Source organism: Cololabis saira, chromosome 21, assembly GCF_033807715.1.
Source record: "Cololabis saira isolate AMF1-May2022 chromosome 21, fColSai1.1, whole genome shotgun sequence".
Lineage (NCBI taxonomy): Eukaryota > Metazoa > Chordata > Actinopteri > Beloniformes > Belonidae > Cololabis > Cololabis saira.
In genome coordinates, this window is record NC_084607.1 from 10,199,470 (window position 1) to 10,222,233 (window position 22,764).

Here is a 22,764-nt window from a genome sequence, read left to right on the forward strand (position 1 = left end):
CTTTGTAATGTCACATTTTGCAGCTTTTCATGTCCTTTGTGTGGGAGCAGGAAGAGGCAGAGTGAGGAAACGTGACTAAAACATATTCTTCTTCAATTTACACTATTTACACAAGTTTATTTGGAACAACAAGCTAACTCCAAGGTAGCGTTTAAGGTGATTTAAACCTTACTTTTGAGCATTTGTTTAGTCATTAGTCATTCTAGTTTTAGCAACTACAGTCTTCGGTGCTGCTGAGGTGAATCAGCTGAACAGCTGTTGGTACCAATACTGAAGGAAATCATTATAAACTATTCTCAGTATAAAACCATTCAGTTGAAAATGTGCAAACGTCCAGTTGTAGAATCTGGTTGATATTTAACATTTAATTTTGCTCGCATCTGTTGATTTATTCAGCCGTTTCGCTCTGTCTGCAGGTATGCAGCGAGCGGCTGTTGTTTACTATTCATGAGCAGAGACCTCGCAACTGCAGCCTCATTTGCGAGTTTGCTTGTGTAACACACACAACTGCGACATGCGAGGACACACTTCTCAAATAAGCAGCGCTCTGCAGTTTTAACTCAATCTATTATTTATAAATTCCTCTGAGCTGTTTGGTGGCCCTTCGTAAGGTAGTGGTAAAAAAAACCCTGTGGAGGAAGAAGCTGTTGTCCTTACACATTACCTCAAACACAAGCGTAATGCTACACAGACACACACACACATCTGACATGAGGGGAAAGCTCAGCTGAAGTGTGTACAGGGGGCTCTCGGCTTCTAGTTTTTTAGTGTTTCTGTGGGCTCTGTATTAGATAATAATGTGAACTGAAGTAAAGTGCCCTCCTGGCTCACTGCACCTCTCGCCAAACCTGTCCTTCACAGAGCTCTAAAGGGAAGTTTGTGTTTGTTTTAAGAGGCAACATCCAGCTGTCGCCAATGTGGAAGTTGGGGAAAATTAATGAGCACTTGGGGCTAAAGTTAAAATTAAAGTTAAAATGTTCAACTTTACAGCAGAAATAAACTTTTATCTTTTTATCAGAGGGCTGTCACTTTAGCTCCTTGGCACTTTCAGTAAGCTTGTTCTCTAAGCTTAAAGACGTAAAAGACAAATAGAAATGAATCATTGTGGCTTGTTGTGCTGTTAACTGTTCCAACTGTTCAATCATGACACACTAGCGCTGGACAGCTGATGCACCGGCTAACGCTAGCCGGGTCCCAACAGGTTGATTGACTTAAAGCTTGTGGTGAAGGTTGTGGCCAGTTCTGGGTTGGCCTGGAAGAACCTGTGCACAGAGCTGGACAGGCTTGTAGCACCCTATAATTTAATAATTTCTTGAAAATGTAATAACGCCTGAATATGTAATAACATTTGCACTTAACTAATTCGAAAATGTAATAAAATCCAATAAAATAATAATTTCTTGAAAATGTAATAACGCCTGAATATGTAATAACATTTGCACTTAACTCATTCGAAAATGTAATAAAATCCAATAATGTAATAACTTTACCAATAATGTAATAAAATATCCTGACTGATATTGTAATAACATTTTTACTGATAATGTAATACATTATTGGGAATTTATTATATTTTCAGGTGGGTCTTTTTTTTTTTTTTCCCAAAACTGATAATGTAATACTTGACAAATAATGTAATATATATCTTCATTTTCAGTCCAGAGTCCTACATTTTGTGTTTTAAGTATCTAAGAATGTTATATACACTGGATTTGAAACACCAGAATGACTATTGGGTTAAATTGCAGACTTTGAGTACCATGTAATACATTCCCAATAACGTAATAAGGTATTACATTATCGGTAAAAATGTTATTACAATATCCTTCAAGATATCTTATTACATTATTGGGTTTGATTACATTTTCAGGCGTTATTACATTTTCAGGAAATTATGACATTATAGGGTGCTACAAGACTCCAGCTGGTTTGACTGCTACCCTTGACAGCAGCTCGGTTGAAAACAGACGACTGAAATTCTCTGACTGTGATATTTTCCCAGTTCTGTGTGTATGAAGCTTGAATATCCATCACTTATGCTTCCTTTCTGTGTCCTGTCAGGTGTTCACCAGGTACGGGAAGTGTTACAGCTTCAATGCTGCAGAGGAGGGGAAGAGTCTCCGCACCACCATGAAGGGAGGGACGGGAAACGGTCTGGAGATCATGCTGGACATCCAGCAGGACGAGTACCTGCCAGTGTGGGGGGACACAGGTAGGCCCGTCAGCATGCCCACCTGTCCTACTTACCTTCATGTTACGGCCCGCGGCCTCTGGCCAGCTGGCTCCACCCTGTGCCTGGCTATGCTGTTCCTTGCCTGCGGTTGGCTGACTGTGCCATCATGATCTGGGATTGCCCGCTTCCTCTTCCTCCTCAGCTAGTCCTGGTTCATCAGGCCTATTTAAGGAGCAGGCTGATGGCAACTTAGGGCAACTGCGTGCAGAGGTGGAAAAAGTACAAAAAATATTGTACTTAAGTAAAAGTACAAATTTTCTGCTTGAAAATTACTTAAGTAAAAGTAAAAAGTACCCATTAAGAAAATTACTTAAGTAAAAGTATAAAAGTACCTCAAATTAAATATAATAAAGTACCAAAAGTACATGGTGTAAAATGTACTTAAGTACAAAAGTAAAAAGTAAAAAGTAAAAAGTACAAAGTACAAAATTCAAAGTACAAAATTATTTTCAAAAGGATTGCAAAGAAATGAAGAATCCAAGAATTTGCTTACAACTCTAAATAATGGTGATATTATTCTGACCCCTTTAGCGTTTGTTTCCATTACCCCATTTTAATTTCGTCGGCTTGAGCGTCGGCTGCCGCTCAAGGCTGATTTATGGCTCCGCGTTACACCAACGCAGAGCCTACGGCGTAGGGTACGCGGCGACACGCACCGTACGGTGCGCCTCGCCGCGTACATTACGCCGTACCTTACGGCGTATGCTCTGCGTCGATTTAACGCGGAACCATAATTCAGGCTTCAGTCTTCATCGGTCCTCGACGTGACGGCGGTTCCTCCGGCCTTCCGGCCCGTCTCTGCAGCGCAACTCTCCCGGGAGCTGCGGCTCCTTCTCGGGGAGGCCGAGTCTCCCCGTCTGCCCCAGGTGTCTCGCATGGATCTATAATATTAACGGTATTAAAGGTGTCTCGTCACGGACCTGCCGCCGGGCAATCACGGGCAATTCACTCGCCCCCCTTCCTTCCCGTCCGCCTTAAATCGACGCACACCTACGCCGTAGGCTACGGCGTAGGGTGTGCGTCGCCGCGTACCCTACGCCGTAGCTCTGCGCCGGTGTAACGCGGAACCATAAATCAGCCCCCGCTGTGCTGTTCTTTAATTTGTAGCGAGTAACGACGTGTCCAATTTTAAATGTAGCGGATTAAAAGTACGATTTTTTCCTTGAAAATGTAACTAAGTAAAAGTAAAAGTACAGAAAAATGAAAGTATCAATAAAAGTACAAATTCTCAAAAGTCTTACTTAAGTACAATAACGAAGTACTTTTACTTCGTTACTTTACACCACTGACTGCGTGTCTGTCTCATACTCAGCTTGCCTCATTCTGGGTTTTGTTGTCAGCCTGGGTAGAACCCGTTTGTGTAAACCCATTTGTGTAAACTCGTTTGTTCTGGATTGTGTAGTGTGTTTGTGCACTTAGTGATATTCTGTTGGTTTTCTGAATGTAGAGTTTGTTTTAAGCCCTGGGTGGCCCTTATCATTAACTCTCAACTTGTGGTCTTTGGTTTACCTTTTGATTTTCTTTATCTTTTTGTTTTGGTGGTTATACGGGAATATTTGTGTTTTGAGGTTTTGGGTTTTGTTAAAACCTGTTTCCTGTTATCACTATTTTACTGCCCCGTTGTCAATATAGCAACTATAGATAAATACGTTAAATAAGGATTTGTTTGTGGGTCTGATGTTCACAACCCCTTTTTTCCCTAGCGAGCTGGGGGTTTGTAACATTTAACAACATCAAATAAGGCTGAGAGGAAAACACAAATCTTTGAGTATCTTAAGTCCCAACCAGTTTGAACCTTTAACTTTTGTACCAAAGGACTCGAGAGCAACTCACAAGGTTTAATTTTGAATATTATAAAATTATTTTTGCCAGGTGACTTGAAAAGATTAATATTTCCTTGTTTTTCTTTAAAAACAGCTTATCAGAGTGTGTTTTCTTTTTTGGGTTGATGATAAAAGGATAAAAACATGCAAAAAAGTATTGTGGTGCTTCTGCTCATGAAGTCAATTATATCACAAATTTCTCAGATTCTTGTTGTCACTAATTTTACCCACCACCGGTTACGTTTACCTGCTAACTTAATGTGAGTTGATTGGATCCGTGCTGTGCAACCAGGCAAAGCTGGCACTTCAAATGTATGCGCGTATGAGTCAGTCCCTCCTGTTATTATCTCCAGGCGAGGAGATGGGCGAGACAGGCTTTCGTCCTCCACAAAAAGCCTTGCTTTTTCCAGATGAGCCTCAGTCTCAGCACTAAATGTCAAATAACACATTTCCATACAGGTAGTTTTAGCCTCACTGGTGCACAGTTGGTTAGAGACCATTAGAGAAAGAATTGTATTTCCTCCTTTAAACTGAACATGAAGGTCGTGGATGTTTTAACATTCACGGTATTTAGTTTAACCACAGCCAACACAAATGATTCTTTATCTCCTTGATAAAGTCTCTTCCAGCAATTCAAAACCTCTGATTCAAACTTTTGAAAAGAGAACTTAGACCATCTAAATCCGTGACATGATGCTCTTCAGCTGGTGTTACTAGTTTAATCCATGCAGATCAGGTTACTGCTGATGATATTCCACTGCTGCAAGACAGACACTCAGGGATTTATACACAGTAACTCAAAACATTTGTAGAGAGCCAACAGCTTCTCTTACACAGGAGATTGTGGGATTAGCATTGGTGATACTTTTTCTCAACAACAGACGTCTCATGAAGTACAATATATATTCAAAACCCCTTCGAGCTGAGCTCTGAAGCCTCTTCTAATATCCTCTATATTGCTGTTAGCTTTAGATTCCCGGGTGATAGACAGTATCACAAGCGAAGTGAAATATCAACAAGCAGCCCAGCCTATGGACAAGTTTTACAATGGATTCATTTTTAAAGAGAATCCATCATGAAAGAGAGTAATTATGTCCGTTGATGGAGAGTGTGTCTGCAGGGGCTGCATCTCCCAGCAGGGATGCAGAGTCCTGCATCTTCCTCTGTCCACACGTCCTTCTAATGCTGCTCCCTGTATCATGACGGTCAAACATTACAAGAAAGGCTTAAATGACAATAATTAAGCAGAATGATCAATGTTTGAGTGGTGGGAGGAAGCGTGAAATGAGCGGACGTCTCTCTGGCTGTGGAAATCATTCTTCATGCATTTAGTCAATAATTGCACAGATATCTGCGGAAAATCTATCAAAGTGATTAGGACTCTGAATCAGGTCATCATATATTCTCAAGTGTTTTTCTTTGCTTTTTTTTATTTTCTGAATAGCTCTGAGGCCCGGACGGCGTGATTCTACTGACGGACGCTGTATTATTTTGACATTTTTTTGCTTTTTATTTATGACACAAACCTGAATACAAATATAAGCACGTTTTATTTGTGACTATGTTACAAGTGGCTCAAACCGCAAATTAGCCCAGTAAATTACTATTACAAATATTCAATTTCTAGGGGCCTCTGAAGGGTGCGTAAAATCTTTGCATATATCAGTTTGATCCCACACCACAATCTTTCCCTAAAACTGTTGGTGAAATGTAAATTAAAGTTTACACCTAAGCAAAGCAGCAACTAGAAACTAAACGTCTCAAGTTGAAATAAAAACAAAAAGAATGATCCCATTCAGATTATGAACATGAGTTTTTTGGGGGAAAGCACCACTAAATATGAATGCTGGATTTTGTTCCCGCGCTAACACTGTTCTAGTCCGGTGTCGGCAGCCCTTAACTAGAAATAGCTTAATAAAGGAATCTTTAATAGGAATATTTCATGTATTGTTGATGTGTGTGTGGAAGGGTGAATGTGTCTAGAAATATATATATATATATATTTATTTTATTTGTTTATATTTTATATTACATTTTATTGGATTATTTTTCAGTTATTTTATTTTTTTATATATGATGCGCTGACTGGAGAGCACTTTTAATTTCGTTGTACATAGCTATTCTTAAGAAAAAGAGTTCTGTTTGTGGGTCTTCGGCACAGCAGCCCGGGGTACTTCCACATGAAGTTTCTCCAACCTGAGCCACCCGATCGTCTTCCAGACTCTTCTCCGTTTTCCTATTTTCATGTGATTTTGGGGCAAAAATGCTTTTGTTTTCAGTGCATCTGAACTTTCAACCTCAGGCAGACCTCCTTTAACCAGATTTAAGACATAATGAGTGCGAATATTAGTAACCAGAGATTAGTCGTCGAAAGATTTGTATGGTGAGCTAAATAAACACAAAGACAGAATGTACCTCAGATCCAATAACAAGTACTCTTTTTGGTTAATTTAGATTAGGTCTTAGAAAAATTAAGACTTGTTCTTGAAAATTAATTAAGCCCTGCGTCTTCTCACAAGTATGTTACTGTAGAAAATTCCGGCAATTGTTTCCACTTTCTTTGTTCTGAGGATATAACAATACGAAAGCTACAGGGGGATCAGCAGAAACTTCAAAAACCTAAAAGCTGCTACAGATTCTTGGGAAAAAAACAACCTGCCAGGAAAAACTTGTCAGGAGCTCCTGGCAGATGAGGAGAAATATCTGTGTTGGTTTCAGTTATTATAATATGTGGCACACTGAACCATGAGCTTAATTAGCAAAGGGGGAAAAAACGGCAAATAGACTCGTCTGGTCTCGTTGACCACTCGGAGCCTTCAGCCATTCACATACATTCATGCAGCCTTTTCTTAGTCTCTACTCTTTGTTCTCGTTTTAGTATTATCTTTGCCATCATATTTGCAGCCACATACTGTATTAGGTACAAAACAAGAGGACTAACATTTGTGAGTGTCGTAGTAAACTACAGGACTTTAAGGATCATGTTCAGGAAACGGAGTTCATCGGTGTGTTTGTTGTTGACAAACTGAAGTCTATAAGGAAAGGTTTTATGGTATCAACGAAAACATGAAAGCCAAAGAAAGCAATAGAAATGTGTAGTCCTTTGTCAGGAAACTGGCTCTGAGATGAATGTTGTGTGTGCAGAACATTGGCCCGAAGAACATAAATGTTTGAAAAGAGGAAAAACTAAACAAAATATACTTGCTAGCGGTAATTCCCAAATCAGAAATTTCATTTTACTTTTCACAGAGCAAAAATTTGTGCGTGCACAAAGAACGGGAGGTGACTGGAAGACAAGTTTAAAGTCGTATTCCAAAGTTTTGCCACTTAATCTCAATGGAAATTGCCAAATATAGTGTCTGGGCCGTATTATACTTTTAATTTTATCTATTCATTATTCATTAGGACTTATTTGTAAAGATATTCTGTATTATGTAATTGAGACTCAACACTCTGTTTCAACACTTCCATGATTTAAAGCAGCACTATGTAACTTTTCCACCTTAATATCATATTTCCAGAGTCACAGGTTTAATGAACCTCTGTCATGGTCTGAGGGGTCTGTATCGCCTTCACTGGCACTATGTAACTTTAAGGAGCATGGTAGGAACCCTGCCACACTAAAACCTACAAATCTTTTACGGCTTTGACTGCTTTACGGCATACGTCAATTCCCCCTCCTTCCCGATTCGTAGTTGAGATGAAAATGGGCGGGGCGTGGAGCGCAGGGCTCAGCAGAAGCTGGTAACCCGTGCTGCGTTGTGGCTGCAGCAGCTCCACACATAACAGACATGGGGAAAAGATCGAATGGTTTAACTTTTCACCGCTTTCCTGCTTGGAGGAAGAACCACGGAGGCCGAGTATCTGAGATAACAAAGAGTCGTCGGCTCGGTTGGATCGTGGCTGTAACAACCAAACATAACCTTCCACACAGTATCACAAACAAACACTCACACAGACCGGGGTCGGATCAAAACACAGGTTTTATTCCCCACTTCTCCAGCTAAACGCAGTTGCTGGCCAGCTCTCTGCGGTGCGATTAACCCCAATCTTCAGATAAAACTAGTTTGTTGAGGAAAAGAGATGAACTCTATTTGTAGCTGCAGAGGAAAAAAATAATCTCACGAGGAAAACAAAAATATTGCTCACGCCTCGGAGCCTCTTCAGCATAATATAGCAGTCAAAAAAAATAAAAGAGAAGTAAGAGTGATACAAAACATGTACTGTATGTTGTACTATCATACAAATTTGAAACACATGGTGAGTCAAACATTTGCCAAAGCAGCTGCCAAACACTCCTAAAGCCTAAGACGGCCTAAGACGGCCTAAGACGGTGGTTCTGCAGAACTGCGGCAGTAAATCCTCATCCGAGCTCCACTCTTGGATAGGGATTTCATATGAACCCAAACCGTTAATAATCATTATTTTCTCCATATACCGCTCCCTGGCTTCCTTGTTTAAGGTATCCCGGTAAATTCCAGTTCCTTTCCAGCAGTTTAACATCTTTTTTTTTGCGTTCCGTCTGTTCACTTGGTGAAACAGAAAAGTAGTTTTGAAAGTCTGTCCCGTCTTCATTCGCTATCAAAACAAATGCACGCGACAGGGACAGGAGTTTTCCGGCGGTACGCGCTGGTGCTCATCGGAAACGTAGTGTTCTTTCTGGTAAAGCACTACGGCTTTTTTCCAAAGGAGCCGCCAAACTCAACAAAAGCTGAAAGTTACATTGTGCTGCTTTAAAGCATTTGGAAATTCAAAAAGCAAAAACCCTTTGTTCAGATGTGAATTTATCACTCTGACGTTCCCATTTTATCCTTTTAGGTAAAGCTAATTCAACATCAAACTGGTTTTAACAAGATCTGAAAGTGTAAACATTATTTACAGCGATTCAAAATGATTGCAGTATGTGTAAATATATCCATCCATTCATCCTTCCTTGTTCTTTTGCTAATCCAGGGTTGGCTCATTTGGTCACTATACCCACAGCTTGTGACCATAGGTAAGGGTAGGAACGTGTGTGTGTGCGTGCGTGCGTGCGTGCGTGCGTGCGTGCGTGCGTGCGTGCGTGCGTGCGTGCGTGCGTGCGTGCGTGCGTGCGTGCGTGCGTGCGTGCGTGCGTGCGTGCGTGCGTGCATGCGTGTGTGCGTGCATGCGTGTGTGTGTGTGTTTGTGAGACATTTCTGAGCTCCCCAGCAACCAATTCCACTTAATTCATCCAGTTTTTTTTCTTTTTCATCAGCGTTATTGAACAAGTGCTGCAGACTGGGAGATGTATACTGACTTCATGAACTTTGCTTTAACAGCTCCCTGGTTACATGGTTTCAATATCTTCCTTTCTGTCTCTGCTTTTTATGTCTAATTTCTCTCTCCCATTGAACGATTCTTTACTTTACAGTAAACTTTGATGATTCAGCAGCGGTTATCCTCACGTGCTCTCTGTATTTTTGCCTTCTTCCTTTTCTTCAAAGCTGCCATGATTTATTTCATTTGCAGCTCTCTGACACTGCAGGTGAACACTTGCAGGACCAGTAACAGTCTGAGCTTCCTGAGCCCCTCTTTTCTCTTTTTTCCAGTAATTAGCTATCCATCATCTAAGACTTCAGCTCCCCTTTTATGTGGCAAACATGCAAGGGAAGTCCAACAAGCATTAAAGTGTGCAATAAAATCTTGTCCCGCTTCTGCACTTTTTCAATCAGCTGCTGTTAAATCAAAGTGAGGAAGAAAGGATCTCACAGGAGTGTCTGAAAGCAGGAGAAAAGTGTTTGTGGATCAGGTTAAAACCAAGTGCCGAGTTCTTGATCCCTTTATCCTCTCCATGCGATGTCCTCATGTGTTCTGGGTTGGATGAACAATTGTTTGCTGAAAGCTGAGAGCTGTCTGTACATTTAGTGTGAGACAGAGCTTTTATCTTTGCTAAGGGATCAAAGGCAGCCATTTTTATTCGGATTTACAGTATATCAAAGATCCAGAAATCTTGAAAATACACTGGCAACAAAAACAATCTAGATGTTTGGGAGGGGAATTGTTTTCTGCAATCATTTGCTATAAAACATGATCTGATCATTATTGAATTCACAATAACAGACACAAAATGTACTTAAGATGATGGGGCGTAGTATAATTAATATAGTATAATTAATATTTTCCCGTGTATTTGTTGAACACTAAATTAAACGTTCGAAAAGCTGGAGGACAAAGCATGAAAGCCCAAAGAAAGTAAATTTGCTGTTCAAAAGATGCACTTGCCGATGTGAACCATGCCTTTACATGGAGAAGATCTCTAAAGACACACCAGCATAAGACTGTCTGCAAAAGACTGGAAATATGTACAACGCGATCAGCAAAAGTGTAAAAAGAGAAGGATCTTTAAATGTAGACATTTCATTTTTTTTTTTTTTGTCTGCATACATACTGTATTAATGGTTAATACCAAATTGGTAAAAATCTAAAGAATATTAAAAGCATTTTAAAGCATTTTAATATATAATCAATTTAAATTTATATTTAATTAATTTAAAATTAATAATTTTACATTTTTTAAATAACTAATTTAATATAATATAATATAATATAATATAATATAATATAATATCATATAATTTAATATAATTTAATATAATATAATATAATATACTATAATATAATTAATATATATATATATTTTTTTTTTTTTACTTTCTGCCGATGGAGGCCGAAGTTTGGTGCTAAATGTAGACATTTCAGTATTGGCACTGTTCTTCCTAGAAGTGACTTCTCAGCCAAGAGCTCCAAAGATCCCACGCACAACAACTGAAGGCTTGAAGGCATCACTAAAACTTCCAAACATCTCCGTCAGAATACCACAGAGGATGCCGCTGCTCAAAATAAATAAATAATTGTCTTCAAATATTTATTTTGATCAGATGAAGCAAAACCTATTCAGGAAATATACTCAACGCTTTATATGGTGGGGGAAAAAGGACAGCGTAGCGACATCAAACCATCCCTCTAGTGAAGTACGATGGATCCTTTTGGACTCAACTACCTAATGGAGAAAGAAAGACCCAAGCATCATGATCTGGGGGGGCTTCACTGCCTGGAGGCCCGGACGGGTCGCAATAATCCAGACAAAAAAGAGCAAAACAACAACTAGCTTACTGGATAATGTGTGGATACGTTAGGACAGTGACCCCCAGCCTGGAAGTAGATCCATCCCAGGCTGGCTTTAGAGAAAGAGACAAAACAAAAACCTGTTGGTTCCATAAACCCTTAGAGGTTTTGTGTCTGAGCTTTTCCAACTGGCTATAAAGGACCATTTGTACTTAAGTCATAAATAAACCTGCACACCTGGAGTAAGCCATTCGTTGTCATGAAAGAGAAAGCATCAGGAGACACGGGTTGGATGTGAGACGTTATTGTCCTTTAGGGGGTGTTCTCACGTGACGGGTTTACTTTGACTGGATAACCATCCACCTGTGCCTGTGGTGCAGATAATTTAAGCATCGAGGTTGGTAGGAATAAATGCCAGTGGCTCCAAATTTGCAAAAGTAAAAGCCCTGCAAATATGCATAAAAGGACATGAGTTTTCATCGAAAAACATACAAAAAAAAACAAATGCACGGGCAGTTGAGAGACAAGAAAAGACTGCTCCAATGAAAGTTTAATGATGCCGATAACCTCAACACCACGATCTTGAAGAAAATACAGCAAACTTAACAACAGCAAACATGAGCTGAAACTTAATTCTATTCTCTTGAGAGCAGTTTTAAGCTTTAATTAATCAACAAATACATTTTATAAAATCTCTGACCAAATTTATTCATGAAACCAAATAAAGTCTGCATTTGCTCAGGGCTAATGTTTCTGCTCCTAATGAACCCAAAACCAGATTCAACATGAGGGACCAAACATTACTATTAAACACTAAAGTTAAAGTATAAGATTATCAATAGTTGGATTCTAGATTCCTTCACACAAGTTCAGTTTTTAAGCCAGCCATGCGCCTTCAGCTGCTCACTTTTTGAGGCGTGTGCCTGGTTTTTAAAATGTGTGGTTATTGTATTTCTGGAGTGGGATTGTTTGCCAGTGAGAGATGGGGATGGACCTGGAGTGGGTGACTTAATATGTATGTGCATGCACCCACAGCACAGATGGTGTTGAAGCAGCTGTAAAGATGAGCCAGCAGCTCTGCTTGGATCTATAAATATTGTGATTAGTTATTCATTATTGAAAGTCTTCGCTTCCAATTAATATAAAGTGTGTGAAGTGAAAAGAGTTATTTACTTTAAGATACAGACGTGATTTGTACAATTATGGCGTTGATTGTTAAAGAATCATGAATGAGGAAACGTTGTGATCCTCTGCTACACACCTGCAGAGCAGACATCCACTAAAGTGAGGAAAAGGGTCATCGAAGATCATGATTTGGTTTGATATTCACCCATTCACACGGCTGTGGGACAGACCTTGTGTTTGTAAGCAGTTTGACATTTCCAGGAATGAGATGAGTATTTTTAGTTGGAACAAAAACACATCCCGGGCTGCCAACGTTCTTACGCTGAGCCCGATTTTCCAAAACACGTGTCCCCTCTCAGTGAAAAGTGATTCATGAATTGATAATGCTGGTAACGACATGAGAAGGCAGAGTGACAACACCCTCCTCTCCGGCATCTCGTAACACCGTATCCAGGCGGGAGGAAGCAAGTGTTCGCTGCCATGGTTACGGACATGATCGCTATTTAATACTATGAAACGTTTCTGCTCATTCTGCGAAATAGTTAGTACATGTTTACTTGTTTGACTCAGTTTACCAGACTAACCACTGCTTTTAAGAAATAAACAATTATATTGCTAAAATATTACACCGTTGGAGTTCATATTTCTTTGGATCCAAGTAATGAAAAGCCAAACGCTCAAAACCCATTCATGTCACCATTTATTTTACCAACAACTTCAACAGAGTAACAGAGGTTTTCGAGGTTTGTGTTGAGGAATATAAAGACAGACTTTTTAAATTGGCCATATTAGCACATTTATACAAACTTGTGCAACTGAAGCTTTTCGTGTTCCAGACAATAAAGATTTATTTCATACACAGTATACGGAACTAAATGTATCTATTCCTTTCAAATCTAACAATTCGGGGTTTGTTTGTGTGCGTTGACGTCCTAGTATGTGCCCCTATGTGGAATAGTTGCTAGCTGTGGATGTTTGCTCAAGGCAGGGTCGGCGTCATGGGGGGTCATCCGCGGGCCATGCCCCCCCAAATGAGTTATTGTGCCCCCCTCCACTCGCCCACAAGCAGGCCAAGCCTTTGTGCATAACTTTGTATTTTATTGATTACTTATCTTATTGAACGTGAAATCATCCTTCGTAAATTACATTTAATTAAAACCTGTGCTTATTAATCACAAAACACAGGTTAAACATCATGACCAAATCCGCTCCGACCCGGTGTGTCAGTATCAGCGCAGACAGACTGCAGCTTCGCCTGAATTATGGTTCCGCGTTAAATCGACGGCGTAGCCGACGGCGTAGGGTCGCTGTGCGGTGTGCGTCGCCGCGTACCCTACGCTGTCGGTTCTGCGTTGGTGTGACGCGAAACCATAAATCAGCCACCGGGAGCAAGGGGTTGGGGGAGCTGGGGGTTGATGTTGATCCGCGGACCAAACTTGTTAAGGAGCAAACTCACTCTTATATACGCGGAAATAACGCTAAAATATAAAGAAAGCTTCCCAAAGTGTGATCTATGGTGAAATAGGAAAATTAAGATGTGCAACTCTTCTAAAGGTGAGACATGCATTTAATTGACTTCATGGCGCCAGCCTTGGCGATTATTATTATTACGCAAATGTTTGGGTCTGTCTAATTTCGTCAAATTAAATTTGGAGATTCATCGTTCACATATTTATGTGTATGCATTGTATGAGAGAGAGATGGAGAGGGCGAGGGAGGGAGAGACGTGGCCTGTACGTCGTTGTTTTTTGTTTTTTTGCAGTTTGGGTGCACAATACACTTGTGTGTGTGTGTGTGTATTAAAAAGAGATTTTGCAGTATGTTGTGTAATTGAAACTGGTTTGCTGTGATCGTCGATGGCAAACTCATATTAAGCATTTACCTCATATTGCGTTCTTGAACGGCAGTTTGTGCCCCCCCGCTGGTTATTATGTGCCCCCCAATTAGATCTGTAGTGCCGCCGACTCTGGCTCAAGGCCATATCTCAGGAATGCCTTGACTGATTTGGATAGTGGATACCTACATTATGTGGACTCTTCACAACCAACATAATCAATGTGGTGTTCAAAAATCTACGTAACTAAGGCCTTATCCAATCAAGGAAGGTCCTTGTCACTCGTTGGTGGCTGGTGCCAGATTTCTGTCTTGCTGTGATCGGCTCACTTAGATGATTCATGTCAGAGTTGTTTTGTTTAGGAGGAAATGGTCTTCAAAGGGTAGCTTGAGTTAGGGCTGGGCGATATGGCCTTGTATTAATATCTCGATATTTTTAGGCCATGTCAGTAACGATACACGATATATATCTTGATATTTTGCCTTAGCCTTGAATTAACACTTTGATGCATACAATCACACCAGTATGATGATTCTATATGTCTACATTAAAACATTCTTGTTCATACTGCATTAATATATGCTAATTTTAAACTTTCATGCAAAAAGGGGGAAATCACAACTTAGTCAAACCCACGTGACTGACGTATGTAAGTAGGTGCGCTTGTTTTATGTCTCTGAGAAGGAGATACGAGACGGGAAAGAGTGAGAAAAGCCTGTAATTTAATGCCCGCGGCTAAAAGCAAATGCGTGGCAATGTATACTCGAATATTCACGATATAGTCATTTTGTACATCGCACAGAGTAGAAGCCACGATACATCGAGTATATTCGATATATTGCCCAGCCCTAGCTTGAGTGATCTTTGTGTCATCTGCCGTCCGGACTCAACAACAGGTTAATGAACCAAAGATTTGATGTGTTGGTTGGTGCCAGACACGATGTTAAGGCCATCAAGGCCAAACATTCGCTGTAATAGTGCAGGATTCCACATGTGGGGGTTGTGATCTCAGCAGCGTGACATGAAAGAAAATTTTAGATGAGGATAAGTAGAATACTCCTACTTCAGTTGGTGAGGGTGATGTGTAAGTGAGCTCTCAGAAATGATAGCCTTATTGTGTTCAAGTTTGCATCAAATTACAGTTGGCCTCACTAGCAACTCCACTTTTCCTTCACTTGCCACAACTGTGTAGTTAAATCCTCAATTTAGAGACGCTATGAGCCAGACCAAATCCTGAATGTGCTATTAAGAGGGAAAAGGGGAGGGGGGGGTTGATAGTAGTGTTACAACTGCAGACCAAATGATACTTTGGATCATCCAGGAAATTACATACCCGACGACAACTTTAGATGGGTCTTTTTTATACACGGGGACTGAAGTGACTTTTATTTTAAACACACACGCAGCTGCATCTCTTTCAGGCAGTTTTCCCATCCATTTCATCTACCTCTTCTTTTCCTCCGTGTTCACCCGCAGAGAGAGCCATTAAATGAAGGATGGAGCTGATTATCAAGTGTTTTTCATATAGAATAACTCAATCAGGTCATAAACATTGCTGCTGCTCGTACCCTCATTAGTCAGCCCTCTTACTTTGCTGAGTCACTCTAAGTCTAGTTTTTGGTGCCACCGAAGGTCGAGTCTGAGGAACATCGTTACCCGTGATCCGACTGATGATCGTTTAAAACGAGTTGGACTTCCTGCCGCACAAACAAGCCCAGTGATCTCCAATCGATCTGCTGTTTAGAACACACACACACACACACTCCCTTTCTGCAGAAAATCCTTCTTCCAGAGAGATCTGTGAGGAAATGCAAACAACATCTTGTCTCTTTGGGGCAGATCTTTGTCTGGTGAGTCTCATGGTGGAGCTCTAAGCTCTGTTGTCTCGTGGTGACAGTAAAGTCAAATTTCCGTTTTCTTACAACAAATTAAGTATCTGTCTTCTCTGGCTTTTCATCATTGTGTCTTTGTTGATAAGGACCGGAAGTGGATGGGAATTACAACACTTGATTTATTTACTCCAGTTTTCACTTCACATTTGTAAAAGTGTAAGTTTAACACTGCACTGTCATTCGATTTCAACTTTTCATGCACACACACAAGCTGAAACACAGATTTAAACGACAGCAGTAATCGAGATCAAACTGAACTCTATGATCGAGCTACAGAAGTCAAATCCCCGAGTAGATGAGGAAGGTGGTCTTCTGACTACTTTTACTGATTTGGCCGGGAGATGTTGAAATGCCGGCTGACTGAGCGGACATCAGTACCCACGTTAGTGAGAGCCGCATCTCACTAACGGGGGTACACAGCACCAGTAAAGTGAGCAGTGACGATGTTTCAGTGTACTTTACTCCAGATGGCGCGTGCTTCGTGCGCAGATGTTGTAAATGAATCAAGTTAGATTAAAATATGCAAAACATGTCATCATAACACACACACGACACGATGTTCTCTGCGACAGAACGGACGCTGCAGACAAATGTCTTTCTCAGGACTCAGCATACACAAGCTCACGTTTCCCAGAGCCATGAAGCATGTTTGCGTGTTTGTTTGAATGAATGCATGAAGGCTATATGTCCAACAAATAATATTAATAAAACCAATTAAAATGACAAGCTGTTTGAAGTAAACTAAGGAGAAACAAGGCTTGTTTGACCCTACTTCATCTCCACTAATTGAAAATCATCTTTCACTTCCAGCTGGAGTTTTACCATGATACACGGTTTCTATACACACATACGTGTATATTCACCTTTCTGGATGCATATTTACCCCAATATGGAGTTGACTGCTTTCTCCATTCTTGTATCTAGTGAAAATCCAACTTTTGTACTGCTTTTTAAACCAGGTCATGCTTGGACATAACTTTATTTCATTCTTTTACAAATGACATGCAGGACAGAGATGTAGATCAGCAGGGTTTCATGACTTCAGAGAACATCCCCTAATCTTACCTACAACTTCACCTTAAAACCACCTTGTAATCATGACTGATGTTATTGGAACTGACTTTACAGTTACGTCTTTGAACGATAACAAGCTCCTATGGTTTTGCATGTATGCACCCCCACAATGGATTAAAAAAAAACAATCAAAAAGTAATTAAAGAGTCGACTTGATTTTAAGAGTTTCCACAAAAAACATTTAGGAGTTACAGCAATTTTAAGCCAAGTACCTCAATTTCCAGGGACTATTTGTAAGTATTTGTGCAATTGACAGGAAAGATGTTTATTGACCAGGTTTTGTCTGTTCTCTCAGTTCTTCAGATAGAAGTAGCAGATGAATAAGACGAGTTGAAAACAGGTATCGAATGGGTATTTGACAGCTGCTAGAGTGGGATTACCGTCAGATATGAAGCCCAAGTAGATCTCAGCACAAATAAAGGAGGGTGAAAACATACCAACAAAGTAAGTGATGACTAGTGTTGTTTCTGTCAGCCTGTTTCAATTTTAGTTTTAGTCTAGTCTTTGTGTCAAGCTATCATTTTAGTTTTTATTAGTTTTAATCACTCCTTTTAGTCGTGTCAAGTTTCAGTCGAGTAAAAGTCTGAGCATTTTAGTCGGAATTGTCCATCACCATTTTAGTCTCGTTTTAGTCAAAGATTGTATTTATTTATTTATTTAAAGGTTTAGATAACAGGGACAATGCACATTAATAACACATTTAAACAAATGTAAAATGTGCCGGAATTAGCCAAAAAGGCTATTTTGCATCTGCTGTCCCTGGACTGGTGTAAAAATAGTCAACCTAAAAGAAAAATTCAATTCAATCAATAAAACAATTTAGCCAAACCCATTTTATAATTCAAACAAGGTTATCTTATTGTTATATTATTGTTACCTTATAGACCCAAGAATACATTAATTCCAGATACTGAAGACACTCTAATTTGAGTTTACAACATATTTATTTTTCCGCATTTCTCCCCATCTTTTTCGAGACACATTGGGTTTTTTTTCCCACGTCTACTGTATGTAGGAAAGTGTATCCAAAGATGGTCTCTTCTTCTTCTCCCAGCCACAGAGCAGATCCCCGAGTGGCCGGCCATCGGCCCCTTCATCTATGTAACTTTGTTTTTAATTGTCAAATGACCAGAATTTTCGTTGCGTCTCGTCTCGTTTTCCTCAGGTGATAAAGGTTCGTTGACGACGATATTTAATCATAATTTTCATTGACGAAAGCAACTTTAGTGATGACAGAATCTCCTCCTCTCCTTTACAACGTCAACAGAAGTCAAGAAGCGGGTCAAGCATGGCGGAGGCGGCGTCATGGTACGGGCATGTATGGCTGTCAGTGGAATGAGCTCGCTCGTGTTTACTGATGACAGACCCAGTGATGATCGATTCTGAGGCGTCTGGAGCTGAATTCCCTGCTCACTGCTTCACGGTGCAGGTGGACAGTGATATTCAAGACCTTTTGAAGTCAAAGAAAAGAAAAGGTCAAAGCCCAAGTCAGTCACCTGATCTCAACTCAGTAGAACTTGTGTTTTTAGTTACTGAAAATAAAACTTGTGGGGGGAGACCCACAAACAAGCAGAAGCTGGCTGGGGCTGCACCTAGTGAAGCATCTCCACGCAGGAAGCCGACACTGTGACGATCTTCACGGGCTCCAGCCTGCAGGCAGAGATGCACTCCAAAGGATTTATTTTGATCCTCTGAAGATTGAAGTACTTACCTCAAAGTGGCTGTAATTCCCAAACAATAAATACCTTATATTTGTAAAGCCTCGTAAATGAAAGCTGAAAGTCCACCCTTTGATCACATCTTGATTGCTTTATTTAAAATCCCTTTTGCGGTGATTTAGAGGTAAAATCATGAAAACTGGATGTGGCTGCACGTCCACAAAAGGAAGGCACATCCCCGTGTCTGTGCAGACAAATTTATGGCCCCACATCTCATGAGAATGTCTCCCAAAAACGCACAGACTAAAGAAAGCCTGTCTGATCCATCCATCGATTCCTCGATGTGAGCGCATCCCAGCTGTCGCGCCATCGCTCACCGCGGACGTGTGATCGATGGGTGTATCACGGGGGGGGAGGGGGATGTGTGCAGCACTGGGTCTGTGTGCGCAGCCCATGGATTTGAGAGGCAGGTTGTGCAGAATCTCCAACGTCTCAGTCATAGAGGTGTCAAATGGATCCGCTGGCGGGAGGAAACCTTGATTGAAAACCAGAGCGCTCTCCACTCAACATCAAGACGTTATAGATTTGTGCCAACACTGCACACTTTTTGTCTGTACATTTTATGGCTGCGTTGGTCCTCACCTGTGTGTGTGGGTGCGTATATACGATCGTTCTCAAAAGGAGCCTAAGGACCTTTCATCTCTGCAGTCAGCTATATTTGATGTCACGACAAATTGGATGCTTCTAAAAGTGTGTGTTATGGCACTGATGATCATAAAAGCCAGAAGCTTTTTAACTGAAAGCTCCAGACTTCATTTCTGGTTGGTAGTTTCAAATGCATAAATCACGTTTTTACCCTCAAATGTCCCCTTTAGCATTAATAGCTTTTATCTGCTTCTGTCCCCCTTAAAAGAAACCCGGACTGATAAGATTTATTGATCTGATCCTTGTTCTTTGTTGTTAAAAATGTGAAATATCTCAATTATTTCAAAGTTCTTGATTCTGTTTTCAGCTGTGCACAATGGAGTCTGGGTGGATGAGGGAAAAATGGCAGTGCTTAAAATTTATGGTATCAATAGTATTGAGTTTGCTGTGGTTTCTTTGTCAGAAGTCATGAAGATGGTTTCTCCCTCCTCAAACACATCCGTGACTGTACAGACCTCCCAACATTCACATCCAATCTCAAAACTCACCTTTACAGAACTGCTTTTAATGTGTGATTAATGTCCTGTGTAGGGATGCAAATTATCGATTATTTCATTAATTGACAGTTGATAACCTTATCGATCGATCATCGATTAGTTGATAAGCGGTGTTTTTCCCCCATCTGAGATACAAACATAATTTTTTTTGCTTATATAAAATACAAAGGACATTTTAATGTATTCCTTAATCAAATATTTATTTGATACAAAAGTAACAAAAAGAAATTTTTGTACCACAAGGAATATAATATAAAGTGCACTTCAAGGCTATTAGTAGTAGCAGCAGCCATAATAGTGTCATTTGTGTCAAGCTAATTTTAAGTTCTAGTTACGTTTTAAGTTAGAGTTTTGGCAGTGTTCAAAATAAAATGATGAGACCTGCTGTATTGGAACACATTTTCTTTTAGTTAAAACTGTAGCGGGGACAGATGTTTAGAGAAACCTATGTATGTACCGGGTGAAGGCTGATTTATGGTTCCACGTTACAACAACGCAGAGCCTACGCCGTAGGCTACGGCGGCGGCTCTGCGTCGATTTAAGGCGGAACCATAATTCAGGCTTTAGGGGAGCATGTCGGAGAACAACCAGAAGAATATAGAGTGGATTAAAAATAAAAGTTAAGCACTGAGCTACATGTGTCTCCCGTCTGGGCCATTGCAGACTCATTGCCTGAGCATGTTACTAAAACCAAACATATCCGCCGTCTCTTTCTTCTAACTTTATGTGCGCGGCACAGCGTGTTGTGTCGCATTAAATGTGGTCCGGGCGTAATACCAGCTGGTGAAGTTAAACGAAAAAAATAAATAGATTAATTGTAATCGTTAATTTTAATCGGGTAATTTCATAACGGCAATTAATCGAAAATCGAGTAATTGTTAACATCCCTAGTCCTGTGTCATGTTGTGTCCTCATGTAGCCTACTGTCCTGTGTCATGTCATTTGTCCTATGTGTATTGATTTTATGATTTTGACTAATGTAAAGCGTCTTTGAGTGCCTTGAAAAGCGCTATACAAATAAAATGTATTATTATTATTATTTTTATTATTTTTATTATTATTATGGTTTCACAGATTTAAAAAAAAGAGGAAAAACAGGTTCCTAAAGGCCTGCGACTGTTCCCTGATCCAGTTGATAGTTTTGTCCACTACAAACAGATGTTCCTTGTGTTAATAATTATACCATAACACCGTGACTATTATCCAGTTTAGCATCTATCAGATCTGCTCACAGTTGCTCTCGGTTGTGTTCTGGTGTGATGGTACCATCACCGATCCACTCAGTGTGGTTTATAGTTAACCCAGTTGCTCAAGTCCTTGTATTCTACAATGATTCCCAAACTATTCTCAGCCACCCAGATCTGAGATCTTCAAACTCAACACAAGTGAACTAACATTGCCGTTTCAGTGGCTGCTGACCTTTGACCTAATCCCAGTCTCACCTTCCTGCTTTTGTGATCAACCTTTATCTTGTGGTAGATTTCTGGTCGTGTCTTTGGTGTCGTATTCACCACTGACGCAGTGATCGGGTTAAAACTGAAACAGCAATGGCAGAATACAAGTGACTAGATTTTGAGTTTTGGTGATATTACATGTAAATATCCAGCTCCAGTGTTAATCATCACATTTCATGCCAAGATGTCAGCAGTTTTCCTCTTATTTGCACGCTTCTGAAACCCAAGCGCCTGTATTTCTGTCTTCCCTGCAGAGGACACAGCCTTTGAGGCAGGTGTGCGGGTGCAGATCCACAACCAGGTGGAGCCTCCGTTCGTGCACGAGCTCGGCTTCGGCGTGGCCCCCGGCTTCCAGACCTTTGTGGCCACACAGGAGCAGAGGGTAGGTGTTCCCGGTCTCCACTGATACACAGTTCACCATCCATCTTCCTTGTTTCCATCTCCAATACCAGAGGTGGGTAGTAACGAGTTACATTTACTCCGTTACATTTACTTGAGTAAGTTTTGGGAAATTTTGTACTTTTAGGAGTAGTTTTGAATCACTATACTTTGTACTTTTACTTGAGTAGATTTGTGAAGAAGAAACTATACTCTTACTCCGCTACATTAGGCTACGTTGAGCTGTTACTTTTCTTTTATCCCCTCCACGTACGCGTCAATCTCATGACATCACTGAGGGATTCTTTGGGAAAAATGTTTGTTTTTGCATGTTTTGTCACATTTACACAGACTCAAACACACACAGAGTTTCTATGAGTTCATGGGCTTGTTCTAGTTCTGCCTGGTTAAAAAAGAAAAGTACAAAGTCTTGAAATTTTGTGCTACTTGTGGTTAATTAATTTTTTTATTCTGTTATTTTATTTATTTTATTATTTATTAAAGTACTTGAATTTACTTTAAGCTTATTTTAATTTAAGCTATTGTTTTTATTAATTTTAATTTATTTTATTATTTAATTTATTTAATTTACCTGAAGATGATTATTTTGTACTTTTGTCTGTTTGAATGGTTGTGTTAAAAAAATTAATCAGACGTTACTCAACAGTTACTCAGTACTTGAGTAGTCTTTTCACCAAGTACTTTTTTACTTTTACTCAAGTAATTATTTGGATGACTACTTTTTACTTCTACTTGAGTCATATTATTCTGAAGTAACAGTACTTTTACTTGAGTACAATTTTTGGCTACTTTACCCACCTCTGTCCAATACACACATCCAGCTTTGCAAAGATAATGTGATAAATATTCTAGCTTAACTGTGCATGGGCGCATGAGCGTACGAGGCGGTACCGCCTCCGTCACCTCAGCCGGCCCCTGCGGTCTCAGGGGGAGGGTTGACAGACAAATGATGGACTTCCCCTTGCTGTCGGAGGCTTTGACCTG

The 22,764-nt window shown here is 40.2% G+C and overlaps 1 protein-coding gene across 2 annotated transcripts in view; it reads left to right on the forward strand.

Moving 5' to 3' along the window:
* The window catches only part of asic2 (acid-sensing (proton-gated) ion channel 2), a 388,479-nt gene that overhangs the window by 346,523 nt on the left and 19,192 nt on the right, over positions 1–22,764 (forward strand). For both annotated transcript variants that reach the window (XM_061711147.1, XM_061711148.1), the window contains 2 exons: positions 2,062–2,212; positions 21,636–21,763. In XM_061711147.1, the coding sequence (XP_061567131.1) occupies positions 2,062–2,212; positions 21,636–21,763 (279 nt within the window). The remainder of the gene's footprint in view (positions 1–2,061; positions 2,213–21,635; positions 21,764–22,764) is intronic.